The following is a 19,865-nucleotide window of genomic DNA, read 5'->3' on the forward strand; positions in this document are numbered from 1 at the left end:
CTAGAATGTTCTCATCCACTGTGCAGGATCAGTTCTGAATTCCACCAGGAGGTGCCAAACTAAAGGTGACTTCAAGTCTGAGGGCTGACTGGCGGGAGCCGGCAGCCACCATGAGACCCAGCCCGGAGTGGGCACTCAGGGACCCACCAGGAAGTAACAGTCTTTATTCTGCTGAGCTCAAGGAGTACTGAGTGCTTCGTGCACACGTCTCGCCCCCAGCCATCCTGGCTATTTTACCCGCTTTACCATGAAGACACTGATGCTCAGAGAGATTAGGATCTGTCCCAGGTCTCACCACTTACCGGTGACAGAACCCGTGTTCAAAACTAAGTGTTTCTCATGCTTTTAGTCACCTGCTGGACAACAACGGCAATGATCCTATTTCAATTACTGCTACAACTCACCTTTTCAGTGTTTGAGTTTTTTAACTGTTTTACTTTGATGGATTTAAAACAAAACCTCTTCAACCAGGTGCGGTGGCTCCCAACACTTTGGGAAGCTGAGGTAGGCAGATGGCTTGAGCCCAGGAGTCCAACACCAGCCTGGGCAACACGGTGAGACCCCATTTCTACAAATAAAACAAAATAAAATCTTCCACTCTGAAAGCTGTCATGGCAAACATTTTCCACGCTAAGCTTACACAGTGGCCTTCCACTTCTCTTCTGCTTCAGCGAACCACCTTATCTCGGAGCCCTAAGAACCTGCCCCATGCTCTAGGCAACTGGCAGGGCAGCCCCTGTTGCTTGTGGACCACACAAAACGGAGCACATGTGAACAGACATCAAGAGGCTTTGTTCAAGTACATGCAAAACAAGCCACCAAAATAAGACATAACATTAAAAATCTTGAGAAATGCAAGATTTAAACTATTTTCACAAATTTGTGTTTGCCATGTTTTATTACAAAGGAAATGAAAACTAAGTTATTCTGAAGCAGAGACTTGAAAATCTATGCAATGGTTCAGAGACAATGACACGGGAAGGAGGGAAGGACAGGAGAGCAACGCTGAGGACCAGAGCCCAGCCAGCACCCAGACAAGGGCCCAGCAACACTCAGGACCAGAACCCAGCTGACACCCAGATGAGGGCCCAGTAACACTCAGGACCAGCACCCCACCAGCACCCAGGACGAGGGCCCAGCCAGCACTTCAGAGCAGCAGAACATCTGACCCATGTAGCCAGTGAGCAGAACCCGAGAACCCTCGCAGCAGAGGTTAGCATCGGAAGCCATCTCCAACTAACTGGCTCAGGCAGCTGAGACGCCAGGTGGGTCCCGGTCTGAGACTGGGGCTAGGCTCCATGAAAGCTGTCGAATGCGGAAATGACGAGGCGAGACAGTCACCTGATCTGCAGCGGTGACTCCAGACACCACCGTGGGTGCCTGCTGGACACACACCTCTGCCTGGGCACAAATGATCACAGGGCGGAGAAGAGACACGACTCTGTTCTCCGCTTAACCCTCAACTCACATAGAGATGCCGAGAGGACAATCTGAGGAGAAAGCAAGCACCAACCCTCCAAAGATGAGTTGAAACAACTTTCAAATGTCCCAGGGCCAAACCCGCTAAATATGTGCCTAACACATCTGCGCTGAATACTCAGCAAGTGAGAAGCCCACCCTGGGCACCGCAGGACCCCCAGCCTCCAGGGGCTCCCGCTCCAGCTCACCGCAGGAACAAGGCCGAGCATGCTGCTTCCCCTCGGCGCCCCGCTGAGCCCAAGATCTTGACCCAGAGCTCATTGCCTGTGGAGTCCAGTCACCGACCACTCCCATTCACACCGCAATATCCGGCTGTATTTCACAGCAGGGAGAGGAGGAACTCCACCGGGATATCTGACGTATATTTGAACAAAAACGAGCTTTTGTCTCCTTCCCATCGAGTGCAGCCTCACCACGTGACACGCTGCTGCCACGGGTAGGCATCCCTTTTATAATTCAAAGTAATTATTATCAAGTGCAGGTTAGAAAAGCTGATATTAGTTTTCTAATTTTTATGAATTCTCTCAAGGAAAAATATTTCAACAACAGCAAGGTAAAAAGAATTAAGTAATTTTTTCTGCTTTCTACTTATTAAGAAAAAAATGGACAGACCTCTTTTAAATCCAGTGCCTGTTCCCAAAGAACATTTTCTCCCATGGATGTTTACGCTCCTACATAACACACAAGGACCGGGGCCAAACAAAAGAAGAAACTGGTTTGATGTAATGTGCTTACAAAAAGAGGAGCTGCTCAGAGCTTCAGCAGGAGGAAAAGCAGGCCCCCCGAAGCCCCCCAGACCAGGGCAGCCCACAGCCCACTTCCCTTGCCATCAGGGCCTGTCCCAGGAGCCCCGCACATCCAGACTGCATTTCCCAAGCCCCTCCTGTGCACACACGGCCCTGTGGCCCGACTCCACCGATGGACTCTAACAGGCGAGAGGTGTGTCACTTCCAGGACACAGGTTTTAACAACAGGATGCACCTTTTCACGTCTCTCCCCTCCCCAGGCTGAGGACCCCAAAGCCACAGGGTGAGCACACGGTAGAAGGCTCAGGCATCAGAGGCACCCGGGGCAGCTGTGGGAGGACGAGAATCGCCCAAACTGCCCCCTGAACAAGCAAGATGCATCCTCCCACTGTGCTAATCACAAGTCCAGGGGACCCTCTACTGCCATGGCTCATGTCACCCAATCAATACCATCAGCATTCAGACTAATCAAACATTTACTAACGTATATTTCTACTGCTTGCAGGTTCCAGGGGTTTTTTATTTTATTTTATTTTTATACACGGGGTCTCCCTATGTTGCCCAGGCTGGTCTTCAATTCCTGGTCTCAAGTGATCCTCCCACCTCAGTCTCCTGAGTTGCTGGGATTACAGGCCTAAGTCACTGCACCACGCTAAAGATTAAAAACTCATAAAAACATGATCTAACAAAAAATACCCAGGGGTAAAAATAAATTGGCATTAAAATTTTCTTCCTAATATCTAACGAAATAAGCATAACAGAACATAAAGCCAACTCTCCAAATAACCACTGCACCAGAGAAATGGGAGTAACCTTTAAGAAGTCACTGCTAAAGAAAAAAGCTTCTAGCTTCTGGCAATCAATCGGCTTTGAGAGGCTCCAGATCTAACTCCTCACGCTGCGCTCCCCAAGGAGCCATGCTTGTGCACTGACAGAGATCTGTGACTTCAACCCAACAATCCCAAATCAGAAGGGCGAGCAGGTTAAGGACGTGTATGTTTTCTTTCTCTTTCCTAGAAGCTACAGAAATGACTACTAGTGAGAGAGGGAAGCAGTGTCAGAAGTGACTCCACATAAGTCAGCATGCTGCAGCGGCACAGGATGGGGGATTCCTAGGCAACATGTTTGGGTGAAAAGACACCCAGGATCGCATGCTCGGAGGACGCCGCGCTCCGCATCCCGGTCTCTAACGCCAGGGCCCTCCGTGCATGGCATCCTGGTCTCTAACGTCATTTTTCAATTCACAGAGAAACAGCTGATTCTAGGCTGGGAAAGGCACTGACAATGAGCCGGGAGAAGCATTTGGTAGTGCTGTGCAAGTAAAAAGTACTCAGGCCAGGCATGGTGGCTCACATCTGTAATTCCAGCACTTTGGGAGGCCAAGGCAGGTGTATCACCTGAGGTCAGGAGTTCAAGACCAGCCTGGCCAACATGGTGAAACCCTGTTTCTAATATAACTACAAAATTAGTCGGGTGTGGTGGCAAGGCCTGTAATCCCCGCTACTTGGGAGGCTGAGGCAGGAGAATTGCTTGAACCCAGAAGGCAGAGGTTACAATAAGAGATCGCCCCACTGCACTCCAGCCTGGGCAACAAGAGCAAAACTCTGTCTCGAAAGAAAAAAAAAAAACACTAACCATGAAACACCTACAATGAAGAGGGAATGGAGGGAATGTCAAGGGGCACAGGAGCCAACTGACAAGCTGCCAGGGGCCAAAGCTGGAAGGATGTGAGCACCAGAATGAAGCAGAACTGGATTCTAACCCACAGTGTAAAGTACATCTCCACAAGCAGACGTTGATGGCAACAGACAAGTGAATAAATGAATCACTGGGAAAGAAGAGACAAGCCTCCCGGGTAGACTAACAACAGTATCTGTGACACTCCACCCTCGAGGAGGCGGCACACAACTCGCCACTCCACAACCGGGTGATGCCATAGCGGCTTCCTTCCACAGTACAGGATGAAAGTGGCAAGAGTCACCCGACTGTGGAAGATGCTGAAGAGCACACCGCAGCCAGATGACCCACATCAGCATCAAGCACTGAGTCCTGCTGACGGTGCTGGCCGGGACAGGATGTGACGAGGAGGACTTCACCTCTGTGTCCTTCCTCCCCAAAACCCGTGACCCCAGTCTAGTCAGGAGACAAATTCCAACAGAAGCACATCCTACAAAACACCTGACCCAAAGATCCTCAAAAAGTCGCCAAAAACAAGGAAGTGTGAGAAACGGTCACGGATCAGAGGAGCCAGGGAGGCTTGGCAACGGAGTGTCCCATGGACCCACAGACATGAAAACATACAGTGCGTACCATGAGGAACAGTGTGTGGTGTTTCTATATTTATTAGAAACACCTATATTTATTAAATAATTGAATTGATTATTAAAAACCTAGGCTTCACTGGCAAATTCTATCAAATTTTTAAAAAAGAAATAAAAATCTCACAGAAACATTTTCAGAAAATAGACAATGAGGGGCAGCTTCTCAGCTCCGTTGCTGAGGTCAGCATTATCCTGGTAACAAAACAAAGACATGGTAAAAAAAAGAAAACTGCAGACTAACACATCCCACAAACAGATGCAAAAACTCTTCATTAAATATTAGAAAACTGATCGGCCAGGCTCAGTGACTCATGCCTGTAATCCCTATACCTTAGGAGGCCGAGGCGGGTGGATCACAAGGTCAGGAGATCGAGACCATCCTGGCTAAGAGGGTGAAACCCTGTCTCTACTAAAAATACAAAAAATTAGCCAGGCGTGGTGGCGGGCGCCTATAGTCCCAGCTGCTCGGGAGGCTGAGGCAAGAGAATGGTGTGAGCCCAGGAGGAGGAGCTTACAGTTTATATAAATATACACATATAAACATCAATACAGCAAAAGCAGAATACACGGAGATCAAGTGAGGTTTATGATAATAGAAATGCAAGGTTCGGTTAGCATTCGAAATCGGTGTAATTCACTTTAACAAAAGAATCAGGCCAGGCGCGGTGGCTCAAGCCTGTAATCCCAGCACTTTGGGAGGCCAAGACGGGCGGATCACGAGGTCAGGAGATCGAGACCATCCTGGCTAACACGGTGAAACCTCATCCCTACTAAAAAATACAAAAAACTAGCTGGGCAAGGTGGCAGGCGCCTGTAGTCCCAGCTACACGGGAGGCTGAGGCAGGAGAACGGTGTAAACCCGGGAGGCGCAGCTTGCAGTAAGCTGAGATCCAGCCACTGCACTCCAGCCTGGGCGACAGAGCGAGACTCTGTCTCAAAAAAAAAAAAAAAAAAAAACACAAAAGAATCAAAAAGGAACACCATACCATCATCTTGGGAAGATACAGAAAAGGCATGTGAAAATCCAATGTCCGTTCGTTCATGCGAAAAACTCTCATGAAACAAAGAACAGAAGGAAACGTCTTCAACCTGATAAAGAGCATCTGGGAAAAAGGTACAGGCAACATCAGACCTAATGGTGAAAGGCTGGATGCTTTCACTCAAAGATCAGGAATAAGGCAACAATTTTGTTATAAAGAAAATGCACCAAAATAAAGATCATGTCCAGCACATTAAAGGAAGGGAAGGTATAGAAATTCTATAGGAAGAAGCAAAACTCTATTTAAAGGCAACATAATTATGTATATATTTTTTTAAATCCTACAGAAAATATAAAACAAGTTCATTTAGAAATGGCACAGGATAAAGGTCAATAAAGAAAAATCTATTGTACTGCTATATCCTTCCAATGAACAACTGGATACTGAAATGTAAAATACAATACCATTTATGATAGCATCTGTAAGTATGAAGTACTCAGAGATAAATGTAACGAAATATGTACAGGAGTTGAACACTGAAAACTGCATAACACTGCTAAGATAAATTAAAGACCTGCATAAATGGAGAGACATACCATGTTCATGAATCAGAATACTCAATATTGTTAAGTTGGCTATTCCCCCAAATTGATCCACAGATGCAATACAATCCCAATGAGTTATGAGTTATTCTAAAACTAGAGAAGTGCTCCAAATTATTAGAATGTGCATTATCATTACAACATTTAAATTTATGTTTCTCATTAGTCTGGTTATTAGATTGTATCTCTAAAGCATACGATTATGTGAATAATTCCGGAAGTTGTATGTATGTAAACTGTATGTTTTCTTTGTCTAGTACTCAGCCCGAGCATGTAGAAGGTATCACAATTAGGTCATCAAAAATATGCAGCTGTGCAAGGTACTCTAGTCCAGTCAGGAAGAGAAATCACATGTACACGAAATTAAATGCAAGCAACCAAAATTCAATTATTAAATAAGAAAAGAATTAAACAAAACCATCTTAGCTGAGACCAGACCATTTCTTCACAATTCAAGCAGCTCTCCCTTGAGTTTGTCAGATTCTAAAGACTATGAAATGCTATAATTTTGACTGGGAATGTCAATGACCCAAAATTGAAAAGACTGGTTGACCCTGGCCAAGAACTCTGGTGCTCCCATGCCAGAACAGAGATACTCAGAACGAGGCCTAGCTCTACACAACACCACAACAGCCTTTCCATGAATATCTATCAACATAATAGATAAAAGACACTCTAGGAAACAAAACAAAATAAAAGACCCTCTAGGAAATGAAACAGAGTCAGCAGCCAGCATACTAGAGGGAATTAAAATCTTTCCTTAAGCAAATATTTCAATTCTCCACAGGTCAACAGTCAGTTCTGAGGAAAAGAACAATTTCTCCCCCATTGAGTCTTACATGACCCATCTCTGGAAGACATACTTTAAAAGAAATCACACTTTTAAAAATTTCCAGAACTAGTATTATACAGAAGCCTATGGTTTATAATTGTTGTAAAATTGTAGAAACATGCTAGTTCTTAATTCTTTAATGTTCTTAAAGATAAACATCTATGGCTTTAAAAAGCAGATTTTTAAAATCTATTTTTTAATTAAACTAAAATAAAATTAGCTTGTTTTTATTTTTAAAAATAATTTTGCGAGTCAGTCAGTATGTTCAGTTAATGAAAACAAAGCAGAAAATCCTGGGCTGTGAGCTGCAGTCTGAGCTGCCCAGCAGCCAACTCCACAGGTGTGCTGAGCACACAGAGCCCTGTCACCTGCCCTGTGTCCTGGATGTGCACAGCCACGCGGGCCTGCATCCCCTGATGGGCAACACTCCATGCTCTGCTGCATCCTATTCACACCACTGTCTCTGTCCAGCTTGGAAGTACGCAGACAAAGAATGCTAACATTTACTTGTATAAGTGTGAACATGTGCATGCCCTGGATCCCTGCAGGCCATGTGACATAATGCCCCAACTGACCTGTCCACACTAGCATTCAAAGGACAGGCCCAAACATCTTTAAAGTTAAAATCTCAGGCTGCTACACCAAAATTGCAATGAAGCAAAATTCTGCACACCTGCAGGAAGAAAATAAGCACCTACCTACAAAAATTAAAAGACCATTTTTCTTGTCCCCAAGTGGATGATGGCTGTTGGATGAGGCCCATCCAGGTGACTCGCATTTTTATTACAATGATTCAACTTTAGCTTCAAACAGAAAGGGCTTTCTTTTTCTTTCCTTTGTTCTCGAAGTTATTTAAAGAATCTCATTCAGGTGTAGAACCCAAAAATCTGGATCCAAAATGCCAAGTGAGGCAAGCGGTACTCCACTGCCTTTTTGTGTTCCAGAGAGTAAAAGGAAAAACTCATCAGCTCTCAGCACTGATAGCACAGACTAGCGCAAGTCAGGTTTAATGAGAAATAACCCACAGGTGGGGTGGATTTCCACACACAGACAGGGGGCCTCAGTGACGCCCCTGCTGCTGCAAGGCTGTGCCCGCCCTTGAAGGTTGGACTGGCTCTGAGCAGATGCAGCCGCTCTAAACATAAGGGCAAGTGACACCGCAGGGGGCAGCTTCTCGCCCTTTCTCCGGGGGTCTCATCACAACTCAAAGCCCCTTAAGGGGTCTGCATCTGTGCTGTAAGATTACACTTGGATTTCCCAGCTAATCCCTCACAGCAAGGAGTGAGCCCTGGGAACCCTGGGCTATTTTAACAGCATATGATTTGGATATAATACTATCCGTGACTCACATACTCCTAATCTTCATTTAAAATACCTGAGTCCCGGCCTGGGGTGGTGGCTCACACCTGTAATCTCAGCACTTTGGGAGGCTGAGGCGGGCAGATCACGAGGTCAGGAGTTCGAGACCAGCCTGGCCAACATGGTAAAACCCCGTCTCTACTACAAAAAAAATTAGCCAGGCATGGTGGCGTGCACCTGTAATCCCAGCTACTCAGGAGGCTGAGGCAGGAGAATCACTTGAACCCAGGAGGCAGAGGTTGCAGCGAGCCAAGAGCATGCCATTGCACTCCAGCCTGGGCGACAGAGCGAGACTCCCATCTCAAAATATCTGAGTCCCAAAATAAATAATCCATAGAAGCACCTTATTATTTGGAATGCTAACCAATTTTTAACTTTGTTTGGAGACTTTTCCTTTTCAAAGTTCCACTGCCCACATTTTAGACAGACAATTCTCATTCACTCATATGTGTTTACAAATTAGTAACTTTCTAATTTAAACATACTTTTTTTCATTGACATAATGGGAGTAAGTTCTTATCTGCTACTTCTCTCCCACAATTTTCTGTCAACAGCTCTCAACTGTTGGCAATTTTTATTTCTAATTTTCAGGACTTATATGGAAAGATACCAGCCTGGCCAACATGGCAAAACCCCATCTCTATGAAAAAATACAAAAATTAGCCAGGCACAGTAGCATGCACCTATAGTTCCAGCTACTCGGGAGGCTGAGGTGGGAGAATCACTTGAACCTGGGAGGGAGAGGTTGCAGTGAGCCGAGATTGCACCACTGTACTCCAGCCTGCATGACAGAGTGAGACTGTCTTTTAAAAAGAACTTATATGGAAAGAAATGCCAGACTTAATAACACTCTTTTTGTTTTTGTTGTTTTTTTTTTTTTTGAGTTAGGGCCTCACTCAGCCTGGAGTGCAGTGACACAGTCACAGCTCACCAAAGTCTCACCCTCCCAGGCTCAAGCAATCCTCCCACCTCAGCCTCCTAAGGGATTATAGGCAGATGCCACTGTGCCAAGCTAATTCTTTTATTTTTTTGTAGAGATGGGAGTCTCACTATGTTGCCCACGCTGGTCTGGAACTCCTGGGTTCAAGTGATCCTTCCATCTTGGCCTTCCAAAGTGCTGGAATTACAGGTGTGAGCCATCGCACCCAGCCTCCTCCTTTAAAAGTCATTCAAATACACCACATTTAAAACTTTCCACCAGGCATGGTGGCTCACGCCTGTAATCCCAGCACTTTGGGAGGCCAAGGAGGGTGGATCACCTAAGGTCAGGAGTTCAAGACCAGCCTGGCTAACGTGGTGAAACCCTGTCTCTTCTAAAATTACAAAAATTAGGCAGGCGGCGCGGTGCATGCCTGTAATCCCAGCTACTCGGGAGGCTGAGGCAGGAGAATTGCTTGAACCTGGGAAGCAGAGGTTGCAGTGAGCCAAGATCACACCACTGCCCTCCAGCCTGGGTGACAGAGCAGAGTCTCAAAAAAAAGGAAACCATTCCTCTGTTTTCTTGTGATTTTGCATAGGATATATTTTAAATAGGATTTCAAATAGAATATATTTTTATCCTATTTAAAGCTATGAGAAAATAGAAGAACGATTCTTCTATTAATCTTAATTTTTACAAATAATGGTTTTATTAGCAATATTAATAACCCCCATGCTGATATACAAAAAATATATTCTACAATAGGTTGATTTTGCCTTGCCAATACAGTGCTTTCAAACCAGAAGATCTCACACATCTGGGTTAACTGGATTGTGCATCTGAGTCAGTATTAGGCAACTTTACTCTTACTTCACTGCTTGTTGACACGCAGAGAGAAGCATGGGGGATTTCTGCCATGGCAGGTCTGTGGCTAACATCCGCCCCATGGATGTGTTTTCGTGAGCACAGACACCGCTACCCTCAGAAAGCAGGAGGACCCTGGGCTGAAGCAGCCCCAGAGGAGCTCCAGGTCCTCTTCCTCTCATCTCCTTTTTAAAGATGAGGAAACTAGAAACTCAGATGGAAATGAATGCGTGACTTGGCCAAGGTCACCCCAGTGTCCGTCAGGGCAACTGTAACAGCCAGAGGCCCGAGCTCCACCCCATGCAGATGGAATCCAAACACGGCACCCTCAAGGCCAGCCCACGACGGAAACCACGCTCCAGCCTTTGGAGTGCCTCACACAAGAGCTTCTCTCCCCGTGGCACAGCAGTGGTGGGATCTCACCATCGATTCTGTCAACACTTTTCCCAAGTGGTGACAATGACCTGCCCAGCACTGGCACAAAGTGACAAGTGACACGTGATGGGCAGCCATCCTCCGGGACACAAGGCTCCAGGGACAGGAGAGGTTTGTTCATCCTTGTGTTTAACTGCTTAGAACAGTGGTTCTCAATGCAGCCCAGGGGTGCTCTGAGATCCTGTGGGCCACATTTGGTGGTCAAGATCCAGAGAGTACTGGAATTTGGCAGGCAGAGATAAGGGAGGTTGAGATGTCCTTCGATGAGTGAGACGGTCTCACCCAACAAAAACTCTCCACGCACAAAACTTACAATGAACCAGAACTTCATGAGTGGAAAACAGGCTTCTAATTCTCTGAACTCAGAAACTTACTCTATTCAACATTTACACACAAAACATTTTTGCACGGTCTTACTATGACTTGAATTTTCCATGAATTCAACTATTACATAAGTCTAGAAAAAATTATAGTTTGCTTTATTTGAAAGTTCATTAGCAGCTGCTCACTATTCTGTAACATTCCATCACCAGCGGGGGGCTGAACTCCCAGTGTCACACCTGGGTCCGTCTGCACGGACCACCCCCCGGTCACCAGGACACAACACACCAGGTGGGACGTCTGGCTTTTTCACGGCCGACCATCACCATGTTGAAATGTGTTGTCTTATCACACAATACTATCACATTTATTCTCTATAGCTCGGGCAGTCTATTAATTTTAGGTTATAAATTACATTTTCTTTTTTCTTTTTTGAGACGTAAGTTATATTTTCTAAACACTGCATTTTAGGGTAAGAGAACATTACCCCAAAAAACTATCCTTAAAAAAAAGGCATTGGGTCCAACAGCTTTGCACAGCTGACCTGAGAGCCCAACAGCATCCCTGCACAGAGGACACGGTAAACAAACCTCTGCTGGGGGGAAACGCGTGAGTGACAGCATATGTGCAGAGTGAAGGCCCTGTCTCAGAGGAGCACACGAACGCTCCCCAACTCCCACCTGCGAACTGAAATGCCAATTCCACCACCAGCAGCGGAGCTTGGAGGGCGGGGTAGCGTTTCCAAAACCCCCGGCATGCCTGAGAGTTCTAAGAGGCACCAGTGCTTCAGCTAGCACGGCAGCCATCATCTGCAGCTGCCCCCAGACAAGCCAGGCCAGCCAGCCACCTCGGTACTAGTGTATGTTCATGAACATCCCATGCCCAGCCAGCCAAGGAGCCCCTGCTCTCCCTTCCCACACTCCCTGGCAAGGTCCACAAAGCACCTAACCCAGCACCAGCCGCCAGCACACATGGGCGGCAAGGTCACAACAGTCCTCCCAGGCTTGCTGCGGCTCCCATTCCTCGGCATCCACATGTCCACATGTCCTGGCCCCACCACTGCCGTCCCATCATTCTCTCTCCTCCCAGACATACTAGGCAGAAGGCCGTGGCCAGACCAGGGAACCTGAAGAGAGCAGCGCTCAGTCAAAGGCCCCTCGTCAAGCACAAAGCCTTGTGTCCACGGCCTTAAGCAGGACATCTTTCTGGCCAGGTGTGGGGAGGGCTAGCAACGCCAGAGCCTGAGCTTCAGCACAAGTTGCCAGCTGGAGCATCTGACAAGAAGCCTTGGATGAGTGGACACCAAGCAGCTCCGAGACTTTCTAAGACATCATAAAGGTTCTACTCAACCAGTTCACAAACTACCACACAGCTTTCTAAGATTAGACTCTACTTTTTAAAAATAAGCAAAATAAAAACTGCAGGCTTGAATGGAAAGTTTGGTATAGTCACGTGAAATGTATAAACACCACATATGAAGAAAAACATATCTAAAGACTAGCCAGGTAGAGTAGGAAAAAGGAAAGAAGCACATATACATCTTCTAAGATTGGGTGGGTTAGTTCCAAAGAAAAGGTGCATGGGTCTGCTTTTTGTGGAAAGGACACGTGAGGATGACTTCAGGTCGTCCTGGCAGGATGCCACATGTTCGGTTTCGGTCTAACTAAACTCAGCTTTAGTTAGAAACTGCCGAGACTGCTGAGGCAGACACCGCGCATCTCCAGCAAACTGAGCTACTAAGCTGCGGGCCTGGGCGAGGAGGTGACCCGCTTCTCCCCAAGTGACCTGAAGGCCCCGGCACCCTGGTCTGTTCTTACCATCGCACTTTGTTGCACGTCTGGGTTGCCCCGAGAGGGGAGCCGGCCACCATGGGAACCTGGATGGGGCTGTGCTGCTTGTTCGTGACCAGATCCAGCTTCTCCTCTAAGGATTTACACGTGGCCTCCAGGGCCTGCAACTTGGCTTCAATGCTATCCAGCCGCAAGCAGATTGTCTGGTTGATGGAATACAGGAATGACTGGAAGTGAAAAAAGACTGGCTTTAGGAAGGGTCTCCTGAACTGTAAGAAGACAACCCCAAGAAACACCGAACAGCTATTTCCTGATCTCAACTCCATCGATTCAGACAGGACGATCTCCACGCTGGAACTGGCTCGTTAGCTACGAGCCAGAAGCATGAGAGTAACGAGTTCCCACTTTACACACGAGTCACACGTCCTGTTTGAGATGTGAGGATTTAATCATGGTTTCACTTCTATGTGCAGGTGCAATTCTTAGTTAAGTCCACTTAATTTTTAAAAAGTATGTACTTCAATATGTTATTATTAACCAGTAAATTTACACAAAAACTAGTCAAATCTTCTCAACAGTAAAAACAGATTACACATAACATCAAAACAGCGTAAAAGCCACAGGCCATGCACATTCACATCACACCCCGCTGCCTGATCGGAAGCTGCCTAATCGGAATCGGTGATTGGATCCCCTGTGGCCCTGACGGATTCGGTCCTGAGGCTCCCGTGGGGCTCCCGAGCGGCAAGCTTGCCACCTAGTGGTCGGCAAAGCCGGGCTCCACGTCTGACCTTTCCGGCTGAGTCTCCTCCGGATTCCTAACTCCAAGTAACCCCAGTGAGCAGTGATGTGTCGGACTCCAAACCCAAGGAACAGAGAAACACACAAAGCAGAAAGGGAAGAACTTCATTTCCCCAACTGCTGTCCCAGCCAGGAGCCGCCAGGACCACACGTGGAAACGTGTTAATCACGCAGGAATTCACTGGGCAAAAGAGACACCCTCCACCAGGTCTCACCAGCAGACAGAAGGACACTCCTTCGGGGGTAGGGAGGGGCAAGTTGGGGGAGTGCCCACCAGCCCTGCTTAGTAGTCAGGAAGGCTGGCACCTGCCTTAAGAATCAATAGCTAAAAATAGCACAGAATTTGTGTTTCGTCTTTTCTCTCTCCTTTTCTGCCCATGGCCTAAAGAGTGTGGGGCCCAAAGTGCACACATCAGAAGGAAGGGGGAGGTAGGCGCGGGAGAGCAGGGGCAGCACTGCGGAAGCCACTGAGAGCTGGCTGTGGAGCTTGCACACAGGGGAGCGGGAGGCAGGCCCACATTCACAGGGGAGCGGGAGGCCAGCCCACACTAGAGCTGGAACCGCTTTCCCACTAACTGCGGCTGACCTACAGCACTGCTTACACCCACTCTCCTTTCTGATCTAAAGGGAATCTGCAGAGTATCAAAATTACAGTGACATCAAACACCATGCCAGCTGGCATGGAAACCTGGTGTACACAGTGGCAGGGACAGCACTGCAGGAGGGAAAATCCACATACTGCCCAACAACTCACCTTTTCTCAGGTCACCACCTCTCCTGGCAACATTCACCACCACTAGGCGCTAATATAGACAGGAGATATAGACAGGAGCTAAAGAAACCAAGTGAAATTCACCCTCCCTGACTGACTCCTCTCTTGGAATGTGACACTGAAGGCCCATGTGACAGAGGGAAGGAGCCTCAGTGTCAGGTGGACCCAAGTCCACGGATGACACTCAGTCAGCTTACCTACAAATGAGCACGGTCCATGGCATGACAAACATGCGTCGTCTTGAAAAGCAACAATGGGTGGCTGAATCCCTGAATGGCCACTGACAACCCCACTATTTTCACCAACTGGAGAACATCAAATGTTCGGCTCTCAAATTCTTTGAACAGTGCGCCCACATTATTTTAATTCTGAACTACAAATGATTCTGCCTGGGGTTTGGGGGAAAATCTCTCTTATATGCTAATAAAACAACCTAGAGCCACACACGACTCTACGCAGGTCGCATTCAACCGGGGGCCCAACCTCTTCTCAACAGTGGGACAAGGACAAAGGCGGGGCCGCTTCCTGCCCACTTTATATATTTCTGTGCTGTGCGTAACAGGTGTGTCTTCTGCGATAAAATTACAACTGCATTTATTTAGGGGATGAAAACGCAGTGTTTACTAACAGAGCCGCATCCTATCGACTGGTTGGAAACGGGCATTTTACTGTGAGCTTACTTTTAAGTTTTTCATACACATTTACGCTGCTTCTCCTTGTTAATAAAACAAATGAGATATGACCAAGTAGAAACCAGTGTAAGCAGAGGAATTCTATGAAAAGTGGCTTTGGTTTTGTGTTGCGCTCATAAACTTCTCACATACGCTGGTATTTACCCCTGTGACTCTGCAAACACTGGAACCAATCAAGCACATTCAAAGATCCAAAAATAATTAACAGAATGAGCGGTTCTGAAGAACCCCATCCAGTCAACTTTAGAATCTAAGTGACTTAAATGGCAGACACAGCAGTCATTCATCACTGGTAGAAAGTTCACTTTCCTTCCATCCAAAATGGGCCTGCAGGTGTGTGGGAAGATGCCTCCTTCAGCAGCATCTCAAGGTAAACAATTCTTACTCTTCATGCTCTTCAAGAGAAAAAAAGTGGCTCACACTCTTCTGTAGTGGGCTGCCTGGTGATACAGCCACATCCTAAAATGTATATCTACATCCTAACCGCTAGAATCTACCCATGTGGTCTCTTCGGAATCTGTGCAGACGTAATTTAGATGTAATTTAGAAACTCTTTGGGTCTGTGCAGATGTAATTTAGTCAATGAGATCAACCTGGATTAGGGTGGGCCTTAAATTCAATGACAAGCCCTTACTAGAGGAAGAAGGGGAAACAGTCACAGACACACAAAGGCGGCAGCAACATGAAGCGGAAGGCAGAGGCTGGAAGGAGCCCCACAAGGTGAGGAAGGCCCGGAGCCACTAGAAGCTGGAAGAGGCAGGAAGGATCCACCTTCTAGAACCTTTGGAGGGAGCCAGATCCTGCCCGCATCTTGGTTTTGGATCTCTGGCCTCCACAGCTGAGAGGCTACATTTTTAGGCCATCCCGTTGATGGTGATTTGTTATAGCAGCCCTTGAAATCTGCAGTGCACTACACATTACAGAACAGAGTCAGATTTTTACCTTTATAGACGGATCCTGGCAATTGATTTCTAGTCGCTGGCGTTTCAAAGCAGGTTCATCTTCATCTGTCACTACATGATTCTCCAAAACAACTGAAATCGGTGACAGAGAAAAAAAATGTTTAACATGAAAAGTTTTACAGAATTATTTTAACATTAAGATAGTAAACAGCGCTGACACCTAAGGTTGAATGAGAAATAGCAGAACCTATTTCATATTTTACCTTTTTAAACTTATTCTCAATCAGGCAGAAAATAGGATAACTCCTTAATCCCAAGAAAAGCCCAGACACTGGGAAATTAATGTGCCACTGAGTCAATCCTAACTCCAAATCTGCAAGCTTCTGACTCAATGTTCTATGGGGCTGCCCTGTTTGGTTTGATAAAACCCAATCGATAATAATGATTTCTTCCCCACTTTAAAATAAAGTATCTGTTGGTCACCTCATTCCAAAATCAAAGCCACTCTAACTGCAGGTCCAGAACTGAAAGAGGAAAAATAACACTGAATATCACATCGTCATAGGTGCTAATAATCAAAACAGTCTCAACCTGAACACACTAAGTGACAGAACTCCAACCCTCCCGTCAGCTGAGACCAGCTGCCCCCATCACACAGCCAGCCTCAGGTGATCACCATGGCTTCCCACAGGATAAGCAACTCGGCCCCAGCTCAGGGCCGCCACAGTATGGTCCCAACCTCCTTCCTTTTGTCTAAAATTGACTACAAAAAGTCAAAGATAATCTCAAAAATCAAAGACCAAAATCGGCCACAGCTGCCTCATCTCTGCAAACCACATGTCTGTCTGTCTGTCACCCTTCTGGTCCTCTCTTTTCCTTTGACCTAGTCAATTTTTAAAAATTTACATATTTGCAGTTATAGACAGAAGTTTAAGGTCAACAGTTCTTGCTAAAGATTGTAGATTGTGCCTTGAGTGTTTTTTTCTTCTCATTTCCTTGCCTGAAATGACAGTGTGAACTGTCTAGTGCATTCCTACCATGCTCTAGTCTACACACTCACACATCGAGATAAACAAAGGGCACATGCGGGAGGCGTGAGACCATCTACCTCATCAACAGGTCTGTCTGTAGCCTTCCTCCTCACTGAGCAACAAACATGGACTCTGGGTTAATAGTAATCTTTCTTTTTTGTTTGTTTGTTTTGTTTGTTTTTGTTTTTGTTTTTTAAGAGATGAGGTCTTGCTATGTCACCCAGGCTGGACTCAAACTCCTGTACTCAAGGGACCCTCCACCTCAGCCCCTGAGTAGCTGGAACTATCCAGGTTATAATATTAATAGCTTTAAGCTTTTAACAGTAATACCAGTGTGTGACTATTTACAAAAATGAATGCCAGTATATACGAATAGATGCTGTATACATGCATACATACGAGCACGCTTACTGTAACGCTCCTGGTAGAAAAAAATCCGAAATCTGAATGAGGCCACTGGGAATACCGTTGAGCACATGCACACTTTGGCACACCATCTGCCTTCAAGGCACCCACGCCACAGCTGAGCAGGATGACCTCACTGTGGCCAGACGACACCCGCCCCACTCTGCTGGTGTGGACTGTGCCCCAGCCCTTCCCATACTACCAACCCTCCAGCCGTCTCCACCAGGGAAATCTAACCACCTTCTGTCCAGCCCCACTCAAATGCCACCTTGTTCGGGAAGCCATTCCTGGAAGAGCCTCAGCTCACACCTGTTTATACTTTTATACTGTGACACCAACGAGGTGACAGCACCCACCCCGGAGCAGACCACCCTCCCAGCACCTGACACGCAAGCCTGCCCACAGATGTGGGTGAAGCACTCCTGGCTGGCATTCAGATTCTCCAGGTGCTAGAGGAAAGCCAAGTGCAGAGGCCTCTCTGGTCCCTGCCTCCACCTCCACCAAAGCAACTCCCCTCGGAATTACATAGATTGACATTCCGAAGAAGATCTTAACAGGAAAACAAAAAAGAATGTCCATGCCTTTAAGCCTGTACACGCTAGATAATTCTGCTCAAAACTCTGAAACTTAAAGATGCAGAACTGTCCCACAGTTCTAACAGGAACCTCTCACAGGTCCTAGGCAAAAGCAGCCAAATCTGATCTATCCAGCGGGAAATTATCCGAAGCCAAGGACTACTGTTGGCTCACAAGCAGCACATGGCCCTGCCTTCGGCCTCATGATTCCTCAGAGGCAGGGAGCATGTCAACCGTTACCACCTAAGCCTCTGCAGATGAATTCTCACGTAATGAAACTTTTCAAACTCCATGCCCGCAAGTGCCTGCGGTTAGTCAAAGGTTCTCAGGACCTCAGTCAAAGGCTCTTTACTCTCACTGGAAACTGGTCATCACACCAGGCCTGGAAGAACAGACAGAGACCCTCGCACTTATTACTCTAACCTTTTAGTTTGTTGAGAAGAAAACAAGTCCAGAAAGGTTATGAGACTTCTCTGGGGTCACAGAGCTAGTTTCGTCATAAGGGCAGCAGACAGGCGTGCAAGTAACTCCAGTAATGACTCCACAGGTAATGGGACAGCAAGTGACATTTATTTTCTTCTTTGTACTTTGCTGCTTTTTGTATGTGTTGCTTTTTATAATTTTGTATGCATTACTTTTAGAATTAAAATAACTCCTTGTTCATTTTTAAAATATCACAATCAGGCTGGGTGCAGTGTCTCACGCCTATAATCCCAGCACTTTGGGAGGCCAAGGTGAGTGGATTACTTGAGGTCAGGAGTTCGAGGCCAGCCTGGCCAACATGGTGAAACCCCTGTCTCTACTGAAAATACAAAAATTAGCCGGTCATGGTGGCAGGCGCCTGTAATTCCAGCTACTTGGGAGGCTGAGGGAGGAGAATCGCTTGAATCCAGGAGACAGAGGTTACAGTGAGCCGAGATCACGCCACTGTACTCCAGCCTGGCGACAGAGCAAAAGTCTGTCTTAAATAAATAAATAAATGAAGATATCACAATCAATCAACTGCAATGACAGGCCTGATGCAAGTCACAATTTTTGCATTCAGACAGGTAGAGTTAGCACAAGCCATGGTCGGTACACACCAAGTCAGATGATCCTAGAAGTCTTTCTTTTAAATAAAAATAAGGAGAAACTAGAAAGACATACACATCAACAATTTAAAAGCTGCTACAACCAGTAGGATTATGGAAAATTTTTATTCTACTTTCTTGACTATCCTGTTAAACTGTATTAGTTGTATACTTTCGAGACGAGGAAAGTACTTTAAACCCACAATGAATGCAAACGTGCGTGGCACACCAAGGTACCTGCAGCTGTGCACACCTTCTCCTGGGTCAGAGACTGCAGGCTTTGTACTGGGACAGGCCAAGGAGCTCTGTGCACAGTAGGCTTTTAACAAATACTCAAGAAATCATAGTTCTCAGGCATTTAAGGAACAGAGATGGAACAAAATCAAGATTCGAAATTATTTCTCTAAGCTTTTTTTGGGCCACAGTCTACAAAGAGAGATTTATTGGGGAAGTAGGCTGTCAGAACTTTAATGGTTCTGAAATCACTGGAAATGATGTAACTGGAACACTTTTCTTTTACAAGATTACAGTGTATGTTTCCTAAAGACACTGTCATTTGCCTTCTAAACCAGAAACAGGAATTTGTAAAATAATGTGCAGTGATCGTGTGGAAAACTAACCAACAGCACTCCTGAAATGCTGCCTTCATGTTCCCCTGGGACTGCTCACCTCACCCCAAAACTATTTCTATTTCCCTTCCCTTCCAGACTACAACTAGTCTCCAAAGGTAGTTTTCTCGACTAACAGAGCAAACAGATCATAGGAACGCACATCAGACTTCCTTTTGAGATTTCTGAAAATTCTCTCTTCTGGAGGAATAAACTGTCAGCATTTCGATTCGAACATTCCTGAAAGAATATCCAGCCAACCGAAACACTCAGTGACTTAACTGTGGTGGGCTTGTCACTTCAAACTTAACAGAACAATAAAACACATACCACTTTACAGAAGAAGAAGAAGAAGAAGAAG

General features: G+C 46.2%; 1 protein-coding gene across 1 annotated transcript in view; it reads right to left on the reverse strand.

Annotated features, from left to right (window-relative positions):
- The window catches only part of BANP (BTG3 associated nuclear protein), a 108,816-nt gene that overhangs the window by 81,642 nt on the left and 7,309 nt on the right, over positions 1-19,865 (reverse strand). Inside the window, exons 3-4 of the mRNA XM_011928015.1 lie at positions 15,856-15,947; positions 12,676-12,851 (exon numbers count right to left, since the gene is read on the reverse strand). Coding sequence (XP_011783405.1) covers positions 12,676-12,851; positions 15,856-15,947 — 268 coding nt within the window. The remainder of the gene's footprint in view (positions 1-12,675; positions 12,852-15,855; positions 15,948-19,865) is intronic.

Source organism: Colobus angolensis, unplaced genomic scaffold (genome assembly GCF_000951035.1).
Source record: "Colobus angolensis palliatus isolate OR3802 unplaced genomic scaffold, Cang.pa_1.0 Scaffold76, whole genome shotgun sequence".
Lineage (NCBI taxonomy): Eukaryota > Metazoa > Chordata > Mammalia > Primates > Cercopithecidae > Colobus > Colobus angolensis.